At 41.1% G+C, this 21,134-nt stretch overlaps 1 protein-coding gene across 2 annotated transcripts in view; it reads right to left on the bottom strand.

The window, feature by feature from the left end:
- POPDC1 (popeye domain cAMP effector 1) overlaps nucleotides 1–21,134 on the bottom strand; it is a 114,161-nt gene that overhangs the window by 34,441 nt on the left and 58,586 nt on the right. For both annotated transcript variants that reach the window (XM_077487183.1, XM_077487182.1), the window contains exons 3-4: nucleotides 9,279–9,403; nucleotides 7,507–7,694 (exon numbers count right to left, since the gene is read on the bottom strand). In XM_077487183.1, the coding sequence (XP_077343309.1) occupies nucleotides 7,507–7,694; nucleotides 9,279–9,403 (313 nt within the window). The remainder of the gene's footprint in view (nucleotides 1–7,506; nucleotides 7,695–9,278; nucleotides 9,404–21,134) is intronic.

Below are 21,134 nucleotides of genomic sequence, written 5' to 3'. Positions count from 1 at the left end.
CCAATCCACAGGTAAATCAATCAAGTTGCAGAAACATCTCAAGGATGATTAGTGGAAACAAGATTCAATTTTGAGTGTCATGGCAAAGGTTGTGAATACTTATGTACATGTGATTTTTTTTCTATTTTTCTTTAAAAAAATTTGCAAAGATTTCAAACAAACTTCTTTTATGATGATATTATGGGGTATTGTTTGTAGAATTTTGGGGAAAATTATTAATTATAATCCATTTTGTAATAAGGCTGTAACATAACAAAATGTGTAAAAAGTGAAGTGCTGTGAATACTTTACGGATGCACTGTAGTTAAAGCGATTTTAAACATATATTTAAATCCAGATCATATGGTTGCAATCTTTCCCCAGCCAGAACTGGCTCTATGCCATCAGCTGAAAGCCTGATGTCAGCTTAAAATGGGATACAGGAGTGCAAAACAATCTGCACCGGTGTGATCCACAGAAGTACAGCCAAACAAGCAATAAATCTATCACACGACCTGTCTCTCTGCTGCTTTTTGGCATTACTTGCAACATTTGATAAATGTCCCCATTTATGTTATGAACTCACCCTCCAGGCTCTTCCTCAGCCCAGGCTTTAGATGCAGGCTCCTTCTCCGTGAAACTGACAAGTCCTTCAGGCACCCTCTTTCCTAGTCCAGAGGGCCTACACAATCCCCCTCTCATAGTCCAGGGCCTCCAGACACCCCCTCTCCTAATCTAGGACCTCCAGGCTATCCCTCACCTAGTCCAGTATCTCCCTTGCACCCCCCCATCCAGGGGCCTTTGCCACACCAACTACCATTTTCCAGTCAAGTGCTTCTTCTGCACCCCCCCTTCCCCCAGTCCATGACTTCCTCTGCACTCCCCTCCTTGTCCAAATCCTCCCCTACAGCCCCCCCTCCCAAGTTCAGAGCCTCCTCTGCACCATGCCTCTGAATTAAGGTACTTTGCCACACCAATCCCACTTTTCAAGTGCAGGGCTTCCTCTATAATCCCTAGTCCTGGGCCTTCAGTGTACTCCCCTCCTAGTCCAGGGCCTCCTCTGCATCACCTAGTCCAGGGCCTTCTGTGTACTCCCCCACTAGCCCAGGGCCTCCTCTGTATCTCCTAGTTCAAGGCCTCCTCTGCACTTCCCTTCTAGTCCAGGACCTCCTCTGCACCTTCCAGTCCAGGGCCTCAAGTTACATATAGTTACATAGTAGGTGAGCTTGAAATAAGACACAAGTCCATCAAGTCCAACCTATGTGTGTGATTATATGTCAGTATTACATTGTATATCCCTGTATGTTGCGGTCATTCAGGTGCTTATCTAATAGTTTTTTGAAACTATCAATGCCCCCTGCTGAAACCACCACCTGTGGAAGGGAATTCCACATCTTTGCCACTGTTACAGTAAAGAACCCTCTATGCAGTTTAAGGTTAAACCTATTGTCTTCTCATTTTAGTGAGTGGTCATGTGTTTTATTAAACTCCCTTCTGCAAAAAAGTTTTATCCCTATTGTCGGGTCACCAGTATGGTATTTGTAAATTGAAATCATATCCCCTCTCAAGCGTCTCTTCTCCAGAGAGAATAAGTGCTTGCAACCTTTCCTCATAACTAATATCACCCAGGCCCTTTATTAGCTTTGGTGCTCTTCTTTGTACTCGCGAGTCTTGTAGAGTGGGAGAATTATCGCTTTATCCCTAGAGTTAATCTCCTTTTTAATGCATGCCAATATTCTGTTTGCTTTGTTATCAGCAGCTTGGCATTGCATGCTATTGCTGAGCCTATCTGAGTCTACTAGGACCCCAAGGTCATGTGTACGCCCCTCCTAGTCCAGGGCCTCTTCTCCTAATCCAGGGTCTTTGCCACACCAACCCTGTTCTAGTCCAGGGCCTCCTCTGCAGCCCCCCAGTTCATGCAAATTCTCTGCACACCCCCCCCCCCCAGTCTAGGGCCTCCTCTGCACCAACCCCCCAGCCCAGTACCTCCTCTGCACCCCCCTGTCCTAATAAATGCCAGATCTAGGAAGGCTCTCCCATGCTGAAGCGTCACTCTGGAATGCCTCTCTATAGCGCGGGTTGGTGAATGGAGTGGTTCGGCGCTAGTGCACCTGTGCAGTCTCCCTCCTATTTGGTTCTCCAGTATTTGGCAAAATATGCAGCAGGCACTGCCTATCCATTACACTTGGTCGGGCGGCAGTGACACTCTTAGAACAGTGCTTCCCAGTATGGGCGGGGACAGCAGTCCTGACAGCGCCTCCAAATATTAGTCTCCCGGGCATGTGCCGCCTAGTTTTGGCCCTGGCCCATAGACAGACACAGTGCGGCTCGCCCCCCCCCCTCGCTTTCTCCTCAAAGGCTGTGGTCGACAGCAGCAGGAGCCAACGGCTCTCACTGCCGCCTCCATGTCCAGTGAGAGAGAGAAAGAGGAGAGAGAGATGATGCTCTCAGGCACAGTGCTGGATCGAGATCAGACTGAGATAAGCATAAGGTGGGGTTGGGTGGGGAGCTGCACACAGAAGTTTTTTTTTACCTTAATGCAGAGAATGCATTAAGGTAGAAAACCTTCTACATTTACAACCACTTTAACACTTTTTCACTAGATTTCAACAAAGAAGTATAAGGGTTCCATGGTCAATTATTTAATAATTTTTAACAAATTTATAAACTCGTCTTTTATATATTTTTCATTATCTTGACAGAAGCTTCACTTTACAAATGGTAAAGCTTGATTCTGCACTCCTGTGACCCATTTTCAGCCGACAGCAGGCTAAAGCCTGCTGTTGGCTGACATGCTCCAGGCTACTGTCGGGAATGCAGGCTACTGTCGGGAATGTTACTGTCGGGAATGCACCCAGATGCCTTGACTGGCAGCTGGTTCAGCCTCTCAGCGAGCCGCTAGTAGACTGAGCCAGCTGCCAGCAGCCCAGCATTCCAATGAGCGCTGCAGAGAACCAGGGGCAGAGCAGAGGACCAGTGACTAGCAGTCACCGGCTCTCTGCTCAATGAAGACTGAGAACTGAGCAATCAGTGGTCTTAGAAGCAGCGGGGAACAGAGGCAGCATTGGATCAATGCTGCATCTACCTAATGGAGTAACATTTTTTTTACCCGAACCCGAACCTCTCTTTGAATCTTTGAATAGTTCATCCATTACATAAAGTTTGCATTACACAGGGGTTCCCGAAAAGAACTCTCAGTAATGCCTGAGGGAGAGAATGTAAAAGTGGTGGTGAGTAGCTTCCAGTGTATTATACAGTATATATATATATATATATATATATATATATATATATATATATATATATATATATATATATATACACACATATATATATATACACACATATATATATATATATATATATATATATATATATATCTATATATATATATATATATATATATATATATATACAGTATCTCACAAAAGTGAGTACACCCCTCACATTTTTGTAAATATTTTATTATATCTTTTCATGTGACAACACTGAAAAAATTACACTTTGCAACAATTTATAGTAGTGCGTGTACAGCTTGTATAACAGTGCACATTTGCTGTCCCCTCAAAATAACTCAACACACAGCCATTAGCCGTCTAAACCACTGCCAACAAAAGTGAGTACACCCCTAAATGAAAATGTCCAGATTGGACCCAATTAGCAATTTTTCATCCCCGATGTCATGTGACTTGTTAGTGTTACAAGATCTCAGGTGTGAATGGGGAGCAGGTGTGTTAAATTTGGTGTTATCGCTCTTACTTTCTCATACTGGTCAATGAAAGTTCAACATGGCACCTCATGGCAAAGAATGCTCTGAGGATCTGAAAATTGTTGCGCTACATAAAGATGGCCTAGTGGTCAAAAAGGTCATGGAGAGGTGTCCTGGAACAGGAGCTGGAGGAGACAGTCGGTGCGCACGTCCAGAGTAAAGTCATTCAGGAAGGATCCAGGGCAGGTGTCGGTGAGGGAAAAGCACAGTGGAAAGCTCTGGAAGAGGCATGCCAGGGGAGCTGGATGTAGAGCCAGAGGGAGAGACTGTGGAAGTTTGTGTCAAGTCGATGCAACCAGGAGGGCGGACAGGATTTGCAAGTCAGACTGTCTGGGATTAGTAGTCCATCAAGTACCTTTATTCTTCTCAAGTAAATCGTTTGCTACCACAAAGGGGTACTGCAGGCCCTGGCCTACAAAAGGGTCATCAAGTAAAGACACTGAGACTTATACAGAGTGAGGCCTATTCATGTTCTGATGGTATGACAGGATTACTAAAATTGGACAGTGAAGTAATGTACTGGAGGGAGTGAGCTGAAAGAAGTTTCCTGAGGTAAAATTCTGTCAAGTTTACGGTCAGCCATCTTGTTCTTCTGAGAAGTGTGGCACAATTATTTTTATTACAATTTATGCTATGGGCATCTCAAGTCCCTCTTCCCCAACCAAGTTCAATCTCCTAATAAAAACAACAAAAAACAAGCAAAAGACTGTTCATTGACTGAGAAGTGTGTCTAATTGAGGTCTAGGAGCAGGGTGAAATGTGTGGATGCTGTAACACGTAGAGCAACCCTGCGGGGCCATCACATGTCTAAAGACCTAAAACCTATTGAGCATCTGTGGGGCATCCTCAAAAGGAAGGTGGAGGAGCGCAAGGTTTCTAACATCCACCAGCTCCGTGATGTCGTCATGGAGGAGTGGAAGATGATTCTATTGGCAACCTATGAAGCTCTGGTGAGCTCCATGTCCAAGAAGGTTAAAGCAGTGCTGAAAAATAATGGTGGCCACACAAAATATTGAAATTTTGGGTCAATTTGGACCTTTTCACTTACGGGTGTACTCATTTTGTTGTTTGCTGAGTTATTTTGAGGGGACAGCAAATTTACACTGTTATGCAAGCTGTACACTCACTACATTACATTGTTGCAAAGTGTAATTTCTTCAGTATATTATTTACAAAAATGTGAGGGTGTACTCACTTTTGTGAGCTACTGTGTATATATATATATATATATATATATATATATATATATATGAAAAAGTCATGAAATATGCAATATTTCATATTTAACCACCTGAACAGAAAATAATGTAACTATTTTTGTATTTGGCACTGAGCACAAAGAACATATACCGTATACTAAATATTGCAAATTCCCTTTATCTCTTGATGGCAATGATTTTCTTTTAACAATAATGGACAACATGAGACATACTGGCTACTACTGAATTTCAATGCTTTTTTTATTCCCTTTACAAAAAAATTGTTATGGGGTGGGACTTTTTAACACTTTATATGGAGGTTTGAAGATATAGGTGAAAAAAATAAAAAATAAAATATAATGATCAATGGTTAAGCAGTGGTTTACCTCCTTCCCCACATCAGCACAAGGTTTATATAAGGATAGCAGTCTATATGTTTGAAGCTAATGGGCTGCTGTCTGTCTGGTGGTGGGGAAGAATACATTTATTCTTGGGTCTAAGTTCCTGGCAATGTCTACATTTTCCTTCAAGTCATGGAAGTCCCTATTGATATAGATCATCCTTGTGATGGCCCAAAATTCTATTTTATAACTCTGTAGGAATATACATTGCCTTGAGAAAGTATTCATACCCCTTGACATTTTCCACATTTTCTCATATTACAACCAAAAATGTAAATGTATTTTATTGGAATTTTATGTGATAGACCAACACAAAGTGGCACATAATTGTGAAGTGGAAGGAAAATTATAAATGGTTTTCTATTTTTTTTACAAATAAATATCTGAAAAGTGTGGCATGCATTTGTATTCAGCCCCCCGTCAATGCTTTGTAGAACCACCTTTCCCTACAATGACAGCTGCAAGTCTTTTTTGGGATATCTAGAGAGTGACATTTTTGCCCACTCTTCTTTGCAAAATAGCTTAATCTCTTTCAGATTGGATAGAGCGCATCTGTGAACAGCAATTTTCAAGTCTTGCCACAGATTGTCAATTGTATTTAGGTCTGGACTTTGAACGGGCCATTCTAACACATGAATATGCTTTGATCTAAGCCATTCCATTGTACCATCTACCCATCAACTCTGACTAGCTTCCCTGTCCCTGCTGAAGAAAAGCATCCCCACAACATGATGCTGCTGCCACGTTTTACTGTGGGGATGGTGTGTTCAGGGTGATGTGCAGTGTTAGTTTTCCGCCACACATAGCGTTTTGCTTTTAGGTCAAAAGGTTCAATTTGCTCTCATCTTCTTCCACATATTTTCTGTGTCCCCCACATGGCTTCTCGCAAACTACAAACAGGACTTCTTATGGATTTCTTTCGACAATGACTTTCTTCTTGTACATATGATGTAAAACTTATGTAGGGAGATGTGTTTCATCCCTGTGTATCATCTGAGGCTGTTCACTTCACTGGGTATAAGAGAGGGTTTACATCAACTTTAATGTATTTAGAAAATTAGAAAGATCTTCTCAATCTGCTCTAACAGAAAGTAAAAAATATTGTTGTTTTTTTCAAAAATGTTGGACTTTTTTCGTTTATAGCCCAACAAAAATAACCCAGTGGTGATCAAATACCACAAAAAAGAAAGCTCTATTTATGTGAAAAAAATATATATTAATGTAATCTGTGCACAGCTTCGCATGACTGCACAATTGCCAGTAAAAGTAACGCAGTGCCAAAAAGCAAAAAATGGTCTGGTCGTGAAGGGAGATATATCTTCCAGAAGTCAAGTGGTTAAAAGTCACGCCTGGCCTACTTTTTGCGCTAAATATTCTGGGTGAACCCTCTGCACACTGATATATAGCCTTTATAGCAAGTTTTGCACTAAAAAAACATGGATTTTTAGTTCATACTTATTGCAATAGATGGTTAAGCTGGCCAACTGCATCAAAGTAATCCCTCTATGGCCAGTCCCTAACCTGCTCTGCACAATACAAATCCTACAGTGGACACAATGTCAACATGGAGCAAGCAGACACAAATTGAGAGAGAGCCACTATGTTCAGGTCTGGTCACTGACCTACAATGCAAAAAAAATAAGATATACCTGTGCTCAGATCACAATAGCTTGTACATGTATATAATTCATCAGGTGCTAAAGGGGCCTATGTTTTGCATGCTACATGCGTTTGGCAGCCCACTGAATTGAATTGGCTGTCAGAAACAGAAAGTAAATTCGTTTTTTCCTGTGTAAACTGGCCCTAAGACTGGCTGGATCACCAGGTGAAATAAAAGAAAAATAAAAGGCCTCAAAAAAGAAAGCTAATACAACCACCACATCTAAGGATTGCTTAAATGTAACATATTTTTGTTTTTGGGTTTATTACCGCTTTAAACATCACACCTTACATACGACATAGAATTAAAAGAACTGATTGTATTTGTTGACTAGCATCAGATATAACTAGATAAATAAGAAAAAAAACAAAAACGAAATTCATTAAAATTAACACCAGCCAGAGTTGTTACAAAAAAAAAGGTTTAACATAATAATACAAAGTAACAACATTTTTTCATTATAGAAATAGCAGATGCTCAAGTTATCTGAAAACTTACTTCCCTTTCAGCAGTATACTTAAGCGGTCGTCTACAGATGTTTTATCCTCTATTGCATAGGTCTGTCCCTTTGGTAAGGTCTGAATCCTGCAAAACTGGCTAGTGAGTCTCTTGAACAGCTCCGGGGGCACATGAAGAGGCTCAAACATTTTGTGATAGATTCCTTTCAGCTCCTTTTCTATCTTGATCTAGAAAAGGAAAAGAAGTAATGCAGCGATCATATTTGTTTGACAAATTAGTAATGCAATATATTGTCAGAAGTAATAAGACGAAGGTTATTGATATGTGATTAAAGCCTAAATAATAATGCCTGTCATTTGGTCCCTAAAGTAGTACTAAACCCTCAGTGGTTTTTAGTTTAACACTTTGAACACAATAAAATGAACATTCCCTAGTAAACTATTACTGTGTTTACATTGTTATCATGTGATCTCTATAATTAATAATATTGGTCACAAGATTACCCGATTAACGGTAACAGGAGGATCATGCTAAGAACCCCAGCATGCGCACTGCATGCTCCTAACCCAGAAGAGGCAGAATCATGTATATATACACATGACCCAATCTGCAGCTGCCACCCTGCCACAGAAAATGTACTGTGTTGGGGCGGCAATTGGTTAAAACAAGCCCTTATTCATCTCTGTAGTTATATGCATTGTGTAAAAAATTTGTCTTCAAAGTACATAAAAAAGGACAGAAATCTTAGCTCCAATTCACACCTGAGCAATTGGAACCAGCGACTCCTAAAGTGCCTCCATGCTCAACATTGAGATCCCCATTATATTCCAAGTGCCCATTCACACCTAAGTGTTGTGTCACTTGTTGTTTGAAGCTCGAAAAAAGTATGTGAGTCTCTTTGGGGAGAGGGGCACGCCTTTTTTTGGTCTCTACTAAGGATGAGCTCAGTCGTGTTCGCATGGTCCACGTGCAAAGCCCGCCAGGAAGTCGCACAGCACTGCACTAATCACAGGCAGTGAGACATTGCCCCGATGCACGGCTGCAGAGATCGGGCAATGTTTCACTGCCTGTGTTTAGCGCAACTCTACGCTGACTTCCTGGCAGGCTCTGCATGTGGACCATGCAAACACGCCTGAGCTCAACCCTAGTCTCTACAGTTTTCAATGGGAGTGCCTGAAAATTGCACAATTTTTTACACAACTTCTCTACTGTCTTTCTCCTATTACCTAGCTTTCTACTAGTTAAAATAACAACACTCAAGCCCAGAAACACCTAAAAAAAACATGTTGACAAATAAAAAAAAGCTATAAAAAAGCTTGATGAAGTGTGAATCTATTTTTTTCTATGACACCAGAATCTTGGAAGCCTGCCAGCCCTCAAATAAAAAAAAAGTATCAGATTTTTCTAAGCTGTTAGAAAATTACTGAAACCTGACTTCATAGTCTTTGTTGTAATCTTTGAGGATCTTTCAGAACAAACTACTTCCCATTACAAGCAGCTAGAGAGGTCAGGAATGGCTTGTTAACTTTTACGGCTTGTTAAAAATATTTAAATACAGTCATTTAATGTCTATAGCCTGAACACAGGTGCACTTTAATATACAGAAAAAAAAGCACTGCAAATACTTCCAAGGCATAATTCTAGTGTAAGTGTATAAATTATGTCAAGAAACCAAAAAACGCCCATGAAATAAATTCAAATTGGTAAAATAGCACTCCGCCATACATGCTAGTGATTAGATTTTCTACACTGGGTTTTAAGGAAGAAAAAGAAGCAAACCAAGCTATTTCAGCTCTTATTTTTATACTTACTGGTCTTTTCTTATATACCAGATATATAAAATGCATAAAATTAATCCCCAGGAAAACTGCATTCCAAACCATTATATCCAAAGCACAGCGGAAAAGAGTTGCCCAAATGATAAAGAAGGCACACCCTGTTGAAGAAAGTAAATTTAAAACAAATGCATTAACTAAATACATTAAATATTATAAATTGAATAATTAGCAAATTTCACATCTCATGTACATTATATACTTGACAATGGTATTCTGACGGGGTTACCGAGTAAATTATTGCAACAAACAGCGATGAGATGTAATGTTCAGTTACTGAGTAGTTGTCGATTCGTATACTTTACTTTCTGCTTTGCTATAAGCTTATTGTTCACACTACGGCAGATGCAGAAACATTTTCTGAGAGTCTTCTAAGTTGAAGTTAGAATGCTTAGGGGAAGCAGTACAAAGCAACAATCTATTATATTCTGAATTTTGGAAGCTTTGTAGGAGGTCATAACTGCTTATTTGGAACTCCATTTTTACTTACAATAAATACAAGTACCTAGATTCTGTTTCAGTAAATGTCTATTCTTTATGTAAACAATATAGAACAGTGCATGGTGGTAAATTTCATATCTATTAGATTGTAAGCTCTTTTGAGCAGGACCTTCTTAATCCTCTTGTATTTTATTGTATTATAAGTGTATTGTCCCCCTTTTATATTGTAAAGCGCTGCATAAACTGTTGGCACTATATAAATCCTGTATAATAATAATAATAATATTTCCTTATTATTATTGGTTCACCATTATCTAAGAATGAATCCTAAGCCTGGTTACCTTAACTGACTTCATACTCTAGGAATGTCATTACGAACTGACAAACTGACCAAGCACTTTCAGGAATGTGTGCTATCTTCCTAAAAGGTAATATCTCTTGTGTGCTATCTTCCTAAAAGGTAATGGGTCATTACGTACCCACTAGTCCTGTATATACCAAAGTCAAAATTGTAATAAACTAGTCCTGTACCAGGGCAAGCATGAACCTGGTTTGATTATTTGCTAAGCTGGAAGCAAAGGCCTCCTTGGAAAAAGGCATACATAGCTAATTATTCTTGTTACATTTTCCAATATAATTATATTTGTTATATTTATCTGTTATTATTTAATTAAATGTAATATACAGTTTGACTTTACCGACAAGTGTTTATGTGATCTCTTTGCACATCTCAAAAAGCCCCAAAATGTAAATTATCATATAACCATGATAAAACAGTACATTAGTTCATAGCCCGTACCTTTTATATGTACAACAGTGTTAGAGTTTATAGAAAAATATTGAATACTGAAAACATTGAATAATATACATACGTTTTCCAGCAATAAGTTTATATAATGAGTTTATGTAATATGTAATACGTTAAGTAATACATTTATAACACAGTTGAAGAAAGGCTTAGTATGATGTAATTCTGTTACTGTCATTAATAAGCTACATCGAACTATTGATTGTTTGTAATGTGTTCCTTTTGGGGTGGAGGGTTGTGCTCAGAGATGAAAGGGGGAAAAGGAGGTGGTTATATAGGTAAGGTAGTTAGGTAAATAAAAATCAGTGGATGGGAGGAAGGCAAAGAAGCTGGAGTGGTACTAACGTTTAGGGCAGTATGCAGCAAGGGACAAATGCCCTGAACCTTAAAGGTCTGTGTTCTGTGCATTCGGCTTTGATGCATACTGCCCTAAACATTAGTACTGCTCAGTGTATTGTACAGCCCCATCCAGCTGCAAAAGCTTTCAACCTCTCATAGTGTTTTACAGGCTGCTGGAAGTGGGGCTGGGCAGTGTGACTGTGCCTTCTGCCTGCACCTAAGCATCAAAGTACAATGCACACCCAATGTGCATGAGGCCTAAAAGGCACCCATGACCCATTGGTACTGGACCTTTCAATGATCCCCTGCCACTCCTTGCTCTGTCACAGTCATTGCAAAATACTTGGCGCTTCCATGTGACCTCCTTCCATGATGCCTAGTGGTCAATTCTTAATAATCAAACCCTGTCACATGACAGATGGGGTAACACCAGGTATTTTGGTGGCAGATGTGACATAGCAAGGTGTGGAGGAGATTTCTGGGAAAGTATCAGTTGGTCAAAGGGAGACCCTTTACACCAACACTGTCACCTAGCCCTGAATATTTAGAAGCACTATCTTTTTTGTATTTTTTTTTCTTTCTGTCTATGGCCCTTAACCATGGTTTTGCTATCATCCAAAGAGGAAATAAGAGTAAATCTCCATTAGCTTTTCATTGCAAGTTTTGCTATAGATATCATTTAGTTTCCTTTCAAATATACCACATGCATGCATGATACAATTGTAAATGATTGAATACATGTACAAGATTTGCAACGCCAAATATTTCACCGTAATTAAAACAACATGTATATTGATCAATGGGTCAAAACATCAGCAAAACCATTACCCACAGGCAACCTACAGCATGAATTGGAAATGTAGTTAAAATCATCTTAAAGTTGAACTTTTAAAAGCACGGTTAGCTAAAATTATATACACCAATTTTATTTCTTTTATAAGTGTAGTGCCATACTGATACACAGCAAGTATGCCTAAACTGCCTTCATTATAGATAAGCAGCATTACCAATCACTTAAACCCTGTCAAATACCCTAAATATCAACATAGAAATAGATTTCTAAAGGGCTGTCTGATCTTTGGTTTATATTTTTCAGGCTGCTTACCAAGCCACAAATCTTGTGTCAAGCCCTGACATTTAATCCAGCCAATATAATTCCATGACCTATTTATATTTCCTCCCCACAATCTGAAAGTTGGAAAAGCAAAGTCACTGCACAGACATCAAAGTGACTGGCATAGCTAATTAAAAAGTAGAAAAATAATCTGTATTTTATAAAACTGGCATAAGGTGACTACTGATGAGCAACATACATATATTCTTTAGAATATAACATTTAAAGGGAACCCATCAGGATAGAAATATGTGAGCTGCTATTGTGAAATTGATTGAGGAGGTGCAGCATCAAGTGTTGTCATTCTTATCCTCCTGTTTCGAGATAAAATTTAAGCAGCCAAAGGACTCCCTAGACCTGGTGCAATTTTTGTGCAGAGTTTGTCTAAAATGCTTTTCACGCTGCCTCCCAGGCATGGGGATGGCAAGACTCACCTTGTTCACTCTTATGCCGCATACACGCGACCAGACTTTACAGCAGAAAAGGTCAGACAGAATCATTGTCAAGTCGGATATTACGATCATGTGTGGGCTTCATCTGACTTTTTTCTTCAAAAATTCAGACGGATCTAGAAATAGAACATGTTTCAAATCTGTCCAACGGAATCAATTCCTATCGGGAAAACTGTTCGTCTGTATGCTGGTCCGACGTACCAAATACGACGCAAGGGCAGCTATTGGCTACTGGCTATTGAACTTCCTTTTCTAGTCCCGTCATACATCATCACGTTCAAAACGAACAGACTTTGGTCCGTTCGTGTGTGGGCAAGTCTGTTCGGTCGGAAGTCCGTCTGACCTTTTCTGCCGGAAAGTCCAGTCGTGTGTACGCAGCATTAGACTAGCCACAGCATAAGGCACTCTACTCTACTATTGGACTTTCACCAAGTGCAAGCCATTTTACCCAAAGCATTGTGTCCCAAGATTCTCCCACACAGTTCTAAAATGGTGAAGTAACGGTTAATGAAAGGTGATAGACAAAGGGGTTGTCATTATTAGGTTTAGTAAGGGAAACTTGTATATGATGTTTTACCCACAGCAATGCTTAATAGTCTAACAGGGCTGTGGCATAGTGGATACTATTACTTGGTGTTTGGGTCTATTAAGATTCACATTAGAGGCATCACATTCCCTGTCCTTCAATGCCTGAAGGAGAACCAGTCAAAGCGTTGGAAATTCTGCCAGGCAGTACCTGAGGTTAGACGGACCAACACTTTCAGTGGAGGCATCATCATTTTTAGTTTCAGCAGCTGTCACGTGAACAGAACTGAGTATACCCAGTTAATTAGCTCTCTGCACATTAACAATAGACGGCTTGCACATGTCACATCAAGTGTTCCCATCTACCACCTGTTCTTCTGGGCTCAGCTTAGGGGAGTGAGGGGAGAATCTAGATAACTGCATTCTCGCCAAATGTACCAGTCTAAAGAAAAAGATCTTTCACAAAATCTTTACAGAATCATGGAGCACTACCTGCTCTTATGTTTCAAATGTCAGTTTATAGATGGACATACCTCCTTAAATCTGGCCTGTCCAGACACTATGGTCACCTGATGACTTGGCATCACCCAGAGGCCTTTGAACTCTTTAACCGCTTCAATACTGGGCACTTTTACCCCCTTTCTTCCCAGGGCAATTTTCAGCTTTCAGCGCTGTCGCACTGTGCATGACAATTGTGCGGCCATGCAACACTGTACCTAATCTAAATGTTTATCATTTTGTTCACACAACTAGAGCTTTCTTTTGTTGGTATTTAATCACCACTGGATTTTTTACTTCTTGCTAAATAAACGAAGAAAAAAACATAAAATCTTTTCTTTGGTGAAAATAACCAAAATCAGGGTATAATATTTAGTCTATGTGAAAGTTATAGAGTCCAAAAACTATGTGATATATCTGAAAATGTATCAATCCTGATGTACTGATGGCCTATCTCTTTCTATCTCAGGCCTGAAAACATCAGGTAATACCCCCAAATTACCCCTTTTTGGAAAGTAGACAGTCCAAGGAATTTAGTAAAAGGCATGGCAAATATTTTGAAGTTTGTAAATTTTTGTCATAATTTTTTTTGAAAATTTTAATTTATTTTACATACTGTCACCAGTGCAGTAGAACGTTATCATATAATTGATGTGGCGGTGATCAAGGACAATGACTGGTGACAAAATGGAAAAAAAAATTTAATCTAATTACATTTATTTTAAATACAAAATAATTTTTTTTTATTTTTATTTTTTTACAATTTTTTTTAACACACTGTGACCAGAGCAATATAATGTTACTATAATAACATTGTACTAATCTGAGGAAGTGATCAGGATTTTTTTATTACACATATTGATTGCTTATAGCAGTGCATTATATTACTATAAGCCAGTCATGGTGAACCTCGACACCTCAGATGTTCTGGAACTACATTTCCCATGATGCTCATGCACTCTGCAGTGTAGTTGAGCATCATGGGAAATGTAGTTCCAAAACATCTGGGGTGCCAAGGTTCGCCATCACTGCTATAAGCAATCATTTTACTGAAAGAAACGTACTCATTCAGTTTGCTTTGTTTTGATTAGCTTTGATTGGCTAGAGCTAATCACACAGTACAGACGGGCAGTGATTGACCCTATCTGTACGATGTGATCACACGGATCAATCACAGCTAGCAACACAATTGTACACAATGGATGGCATGAAACAAAGCCATCCATTATTTATAATTTAAAAAGTATATACCCAAAAAGCAAAGAATGGAGTTTTAAGGTGCAAGAAAATCAATCAAAATCAAATTTACTAAATATAGACAATTATTTTTATTACATAGATAGTATAAAACTATATATAAAATTGAGGCCAAAACAGCCCAATGGTCAAAATACAAAAGAATGGTTGCCTCTACATGTTTCACCACAAATGTGGCTTCTTCTGGAGCTTTTGTAGGACCTTTTTAATACATTACCACCTTTCAAAATGATCACGGTTCCAAATAATCCCCAAGACCCACCAAGAGGTCCAATGGGGGACGCCTGTGACACCAAGAGTGAGGGAAGAACAACTGCTCTACAGTCACACCTGTTATTTCAAGAAGTTTAGCAAATGAATCAATCAATATTGATGTCCTTTTCCCAAATGCAAACTGGTGACGGCAAATTGGCCATTCACCCTGTTACCAGTGAGGCTCTAAAACAGGGCTCAAGTCCTGCGGGAACGCATGGGAACGGAGTTCCTGTACTTTTTCCACAGCAGGAACTCAGTTCCCATTGGCAGCCATGTCCTGCAAGACTTTGAAGTATGTGAGCTGTGTGGCAGGTGTTACACCAGCAGCCGCCAACACAGCTCGCAATAGTAAGTGCCGAAAACCTGACCATTCAGGCATTGCCAGTAGGGGGCCCCATGACAGCTTCCGCAATCACAGCTAGCTGACGGGTAGATCAGGTCCCTGCTGCTAAGAGATTGTATTTAGTCAGACCTCTCGTGATGTGCTCCTCTTCACCGGCCCCTTCTGATTTTCTGTCTCCCCCCCCCCCCCCCCCCAGTCTCCTGCATACTTGCTCTGTGTGTCCCACTGAATCCCACCCTCCTCTATCTTCAGTGCCATATGATGAGAGAACCCAGAGGAGGAGCACAGCTATTCTGCTCACAGGACATGCAGGGAGAGAGGTGAGCTGAGGGAGGAACATCAGTTTGGGGTGGTAAGCTGGGCACAATACCTGGCAAAGTTTAATGCCAGGAGGGAAGTTTATGTGGAAATATGTGAAGGGTTGGAATAGCAGCGAGTGTGTGTTGGAGCCCCTGAAGAGTTTGCAGCCCCCCAAGCTAACATACATCTCCTAAGCAGGAACACATCACTATCTCCCTAAGCATTCTGTCCAGATAATGTGCAGTTTATTTATGACCTTTCCATTTAACTCTGTGTTATCCAAACTCTGTTCAATGAAAAGTGTAAACTCATCACATAAACACTCTATATACAAAATAACATTCCCCAATAAAGATCAGAACATGATGTTCACATTTGCATGGAAGCACAATTGAACGAATGCTGATTATTCAGAGAATTACCGTATTTATGTTTATTGACGATTGTTTTTTTTATGTATTAACAGTTAAGCTTCATACACACAATACGAAAATTGGATGAAAAATAACACTTTTGAAGCGTTTGTGCATATGAGCGTATCATTTTTATTTATTTTTTTTGGTGGAGGAGTGGATCTTGGGTGGGAGTTCCCACACTTTTTTCCCCAGGACTTGACCCCTGCTCTAAAACCTGTTTAAAAGGGTCAATCCCTTGGGATAGATTGAATAAAAGTTTTGATCTTCCCTGGTTAAAAGGTGTCATATTAATACTGAGCTAAGGAACAGTGGAAAATTGAAAGCAGGGAGTGTTCAGATGGCACAAGTACCTTGAAATGTTGCCGTCACCAGAGGAAGTTTGCATTTGGGAAAAGGACATAAATATTGATCGATTCATTTGCTAAATTTTTTGATGTAACAGGTGTGACTGTAGGGCAATTGTTCTTCCCTCATTCTTTGCGGCACAGACGTCCCCCATTGGACCTCTTGGTGGGTCTTGGGGATTATTTGGAACCATTCTCATTTTGAAAGATGGTAATGTATTAAAAAAGGTCCTACAAAAGCTCCAGAAGAAGCCACGTTTGTGGTGAAACATGTAGAGGCAATCATTCTTTTCTATTTTGACCATTGGGCTGTTTTGGCCCCAGTTTTATAAATAGTTTTATACTATGTAATAAAAGTAATTTTCTATTTTTTTGTAAATTTGATTTTGATTGATTTTCTTGCACCCTAAAACTCCATTCTTTGCTCTTTGGGTATATACTTTTTTTTTGTCATATTTAGTGGAGGTGGTACATTTAATAGAATCTCCAAGCTCCAATACTAATTTGATATATCATTGTTTATAACTGTCATGTGACCTGCTGTGATTGGTTAGAACCATTTACAAACACTTTAATTCTTACTCAACTCAGCCTTTTAGAGTGGAGCTTAAAATGGCAATAAACCCAAATACAAACATTTATTATTTTGCAGATTATCAATTCTTAGATGTGGTAGCTACATTTGTTTTCCTTTTTATGCTTTCTTTCATTTATTTTATTATAATGAATGGACTTTCGAACGGACTTAGTCCATTTGTGTGTGGCCAAGTCCGTTCTTTTGGAAAGTCCATCGGAACTCTGCCGAAAGTCAGTCGAGAAGACCGTCGGACCTAGTCTGCCGGAAAGTCCGGTCATGTGTACGTGGCATAAGTCTGTTGTCTTTCAACAGAACAAACTCTCCTGCAAATGTATCAGTTGGAGTGTTGAGACAAACCATTTACTACTGACTGTGTTTACCACCACTGTGTTTACAATGATCAGAATTATTTTTTTTATGTAAAACTTGTATCACAAAAGAAAAAACTGTTGCTGTATCTTATTGTGTAACTGCAGTGTAAGCTGGAGTATGGCTTCTATTTGGTAGTGTAGTGTAAATCTACTAGTGCATATAACACTCCCCTTCTCCTAGTCTGACAATGCTGCAGTCCAAAGGTGCCCCTGTGCTCTTTCATCCAGAGTTGGTGCAAGTATATTAGTCCATGAATATTTTAAGGCAATTGAAGGGCAGCTCCAATTTTGTAAAAAAAATATATATATATATATATATATTTTTTATATATATCTATATATATAGTCACAGCAGAAGCCGATCTGCATGTGCCGAGATCTCAATGTCCTCCGGCACCTGCTGAACCTCAGTAATACACATGGAATGGAGATCTGCCTATGTAAACAAGGCAGATCTCGGTTCTGACAGGGGAGAAGGAATGTGAACAAAATCTATCTCTTGCCTTAGTAAACGCACCTCCCACAGTACACAAAAACACTAGCTAGGCACACAGTAAACCCTTTGATCACCCTAGATGTTTAACCCCTTCCCATATTTTTAGCACTGATCACTTTATTAGTGTCACTGGTTCCGGGAAAGTGTCAAAAGTGTCAGTTAGTGTCCGATTGTCTTCCGCAATATCGCTGTCCCGCTATAAGTCGCTGTTCGCCACCATTACTATTATAAAAAAAATATTTAAAAATTCCATAAATATATCCCATAGTTTGTAGATGCTATAATGTTCGTGCAAACCAGGGGTGCCCAACCTCTTGAAGAGCGAGGGCCACTTTAGCAACCTGGTAACCGGTCGTGGGCCACAATGAGGACAGATGACAGGTCTGTGTCCACTCTGCATATGCAGAGCAGACAGAGACACAGCCCGCTCTACTCTATGGGCTCTCCATTCTGATTCACCCAGACAGAAGGGGACAGATTGTGTCAGAGAACTCACCATGCGAAGATCCGTCCCCGTGTAGCAGCAGCTCACTTTCGACCCAAGGATCATGCGCGGTGTCCCCGTCGGAGGCGTGCGAGTTCCGGTACGAACGGACGCACGCCAATACGAACACGTGGACGCACTCACGCCAACCGAACGTGTGTACGTAATTACGCACGCACGGCCACGTCCACCAATCCGGGCACATCTCACCCTATATAAACAGGATCCTGACGTGATACCAGTGCTGGATCGTCTTCAGCTACTCCTGAGACACCCTGACCATTGTTCCTGTGCTCTTGTTCCTGTGACCTTGTTCCTGATACCCATTCCTTTGGATACTCCTTGTTTTGATCTCCTGGACTACCCCTGACCTCGGCTTGGACTTTCGACTTCGGCTTGCTTCCTGATTTTGTACCTCATTGCTAGCACGTTACCAGACCCTTGCTCGTCCTTGACTACGCACCTGCCTCTTGTTCCTGTACCGCATTGCCTGCCAGTTGCCGACCTTGCTTGTTCCAGACACGCAGTGTTTCCTGTATACCTGCTGAACCTCCGCTGTCTACCTCCGTGATTAACCAACACCTCTTCCTCCGTGAGGTCCCAGCGTCTCCAGGTCTTCAACTTCCACCTGCAGGCACCTGCACCCTTTTGCTGTCTTCACGCTCCCTGTTACAACTTCCAGGGGTGTGGAGACCGGAACCGTGCAAGAGTCTGACTCCGCTGTAAGGTACATGACAGTACGATCCAGCCAAGAATGGAGTCCGACAGGGGGGCCTCACCCTTGGAAGCCTTGTGCCAACAAATTTCCACCCTCACCCAAGCAGTCCAGGGCCTGCAAGATGGTTATCACCAACTCGAGCAGAGGGTGGAGTCATTTACACCAAGCACCGCTGCTCTCCAAGGGGCCACAGCATCCCGATCCTCCGTTCCGACAACATCCGCATCTGCACATACAGTAGTGATGCCACCCCCAGAACCTCGAGTTCCTACCCCAGAGAGGTTTTCCGGAGATCGCAGCAAATTTCGCGCCTTCAAGAACGCCTGCCAGGTATATTTTTTGCTGCAGCCTCGTACTTTTTCCCTGGAAAGCACAAAGGTAGGATTCATTGTTTCCTTACTTCAGGGCGAACCCCAAACCTGGGCCCACCGCTTATTGGAACAGGCCAGCCCTCTGCTTGATACCATGGACTCTTTTTTAAATGAGATGGCTAAGTTATATGATGACCCTCAGCGTGCCACAACTGCAGAGGCCAGTCTCCATGCCCTTCAGCAGGGTCGCAGACCTGTAGAGGACTACGTAACGGACTTCAGGAGGTGGAGTTCTGATACTCAATGGAACGACGCCGCCCTCCGTTATCAGTTCCGCATTGGACTATCCGAGGCTCTAAAAGACGAGTTGGCCCGTATCGGAGTTCCCAGTTCTTTGGAGGACCTAATACAAGTGTCAATTCAAATTGATCGTCGTCTCAGGGAAAGGAGATCTGAGAGAATCAGCCAAATTCGTCCCACATGGATGTTGCCTAAAATCCCAAATCCCAAATCATCCTCCCATTCCTTCATCTCATACACCTGTTACCACTTCTGAAACTCCAGAACCAATGCAAATAGGCTTGCTTCGTTCGCCGTTATCTGGGGAAGAAAAACAGCGCCGTCGTCAGAACAATCTCTGTCTCTATTGTGGAGAAGCTGGTCATTATGCAAATACGTGTCCAAACAAGACTCGTAAGTTCCATCCTTCATTTCTTGAACCCAATGCTTTGCCTTTAACAAAATCCATTCACATCGCTGTTCCCATTTCCTTACAGCTTCCAGAAGGAACACTCCAGGTTCAAGCTATAGTTGACTCTGGCGCCTGCAGCTGCTTCATTGATCACGCTCTGGTCCTTCAACATAATATACCTCTGATGTCCAAGCAACGTCAACTCTCCATACGGTTGGTGGATGGGTCAAACATTAAATCTGGCCCCATCACCCATGAGACTCAACCACTATCCGCCAACATACTACCCAACCATCAGGAACTACTCCGCCTGGACGTTATTTCTTCACCTCTATTTCCGATCATTCTGGGGATGCCCTGGCTACAAGCCCATAATCCTCAAATAAACTGGGTGACTGGTGAAGTGGTTTTTCAATCCGCCTACTGCCTTCAGAACTGCCTCAAGATCTCCCATCACTTGGTCCCAGTTCTTGCCTGCTCAGAGCCCGCATCCGAGGCTCAAAGACTGGTCCCGGCTACTTATCACAGTTTTCTAGATGTTTTTGACAAACAAAAAGCTGACACTCTTCCTCCACATCGGGTTTACGATTGCCCAATTGAATTATTACCAGGAGCTGAAATTCCCTTCGGAAGAATATTTCCCTTATCGGAACCTGAACTTCTGGTCCTCAAAGAATATATTGATGAGAACCTCAAGAAGGGGTTCATCCAGCATTCCTCCTCTCCAGCTGGTGGAGAAAAAAGATCATTCCCTCCGCCCATGCGTGGACTACAGGGACTTGAACAAAGTAACGATTAAAAATCGATATCCCCTTCCATTGATCCCGGAATTATTCCAGAGACTTCGGTCGGCAAGAATATTTACAAAACTAGATTTGCGAGGGGCCTATAATTTGATCAGAATCCGTGAAGGGGATGAGTGGAAAACGGCTTTCCGGACACGCTTTGGCCACTTCGAGTATTTGGTCATGCCATTCGGTCTCTGCAACGCACCAGCTACGTTCCAGCATTTTGTTAACGATATTTTCAGAGACTTTTTGGATTTGTTTGTGATCGTTTATTTGGACGATATTTTGATATTTTCAGACTCCT

The sequence above is a fragment of the Lithobates pipiens genome, unplaced genomic scaffold (genome assembly GCF_037356315.1).
Source record: "Lithobates pipiens isolate NorthernLeopardFrog02 unplaced genomic scaffold, aLitPip1_a1.2 Scaffold_18, whole genome shotgun sequence".
Classification (NCBI taxonomy): domain Eukaryota; kingdom Metazoa; phylum Chordata; class Amphibia; order Anura; family Ranidae; genus Lithobates; species Lithobates pipiens.
Note: the sequence above shows the minus strand (reverse complement) of the source record. Positions and strands in the feature narration are given on the sequence as shown.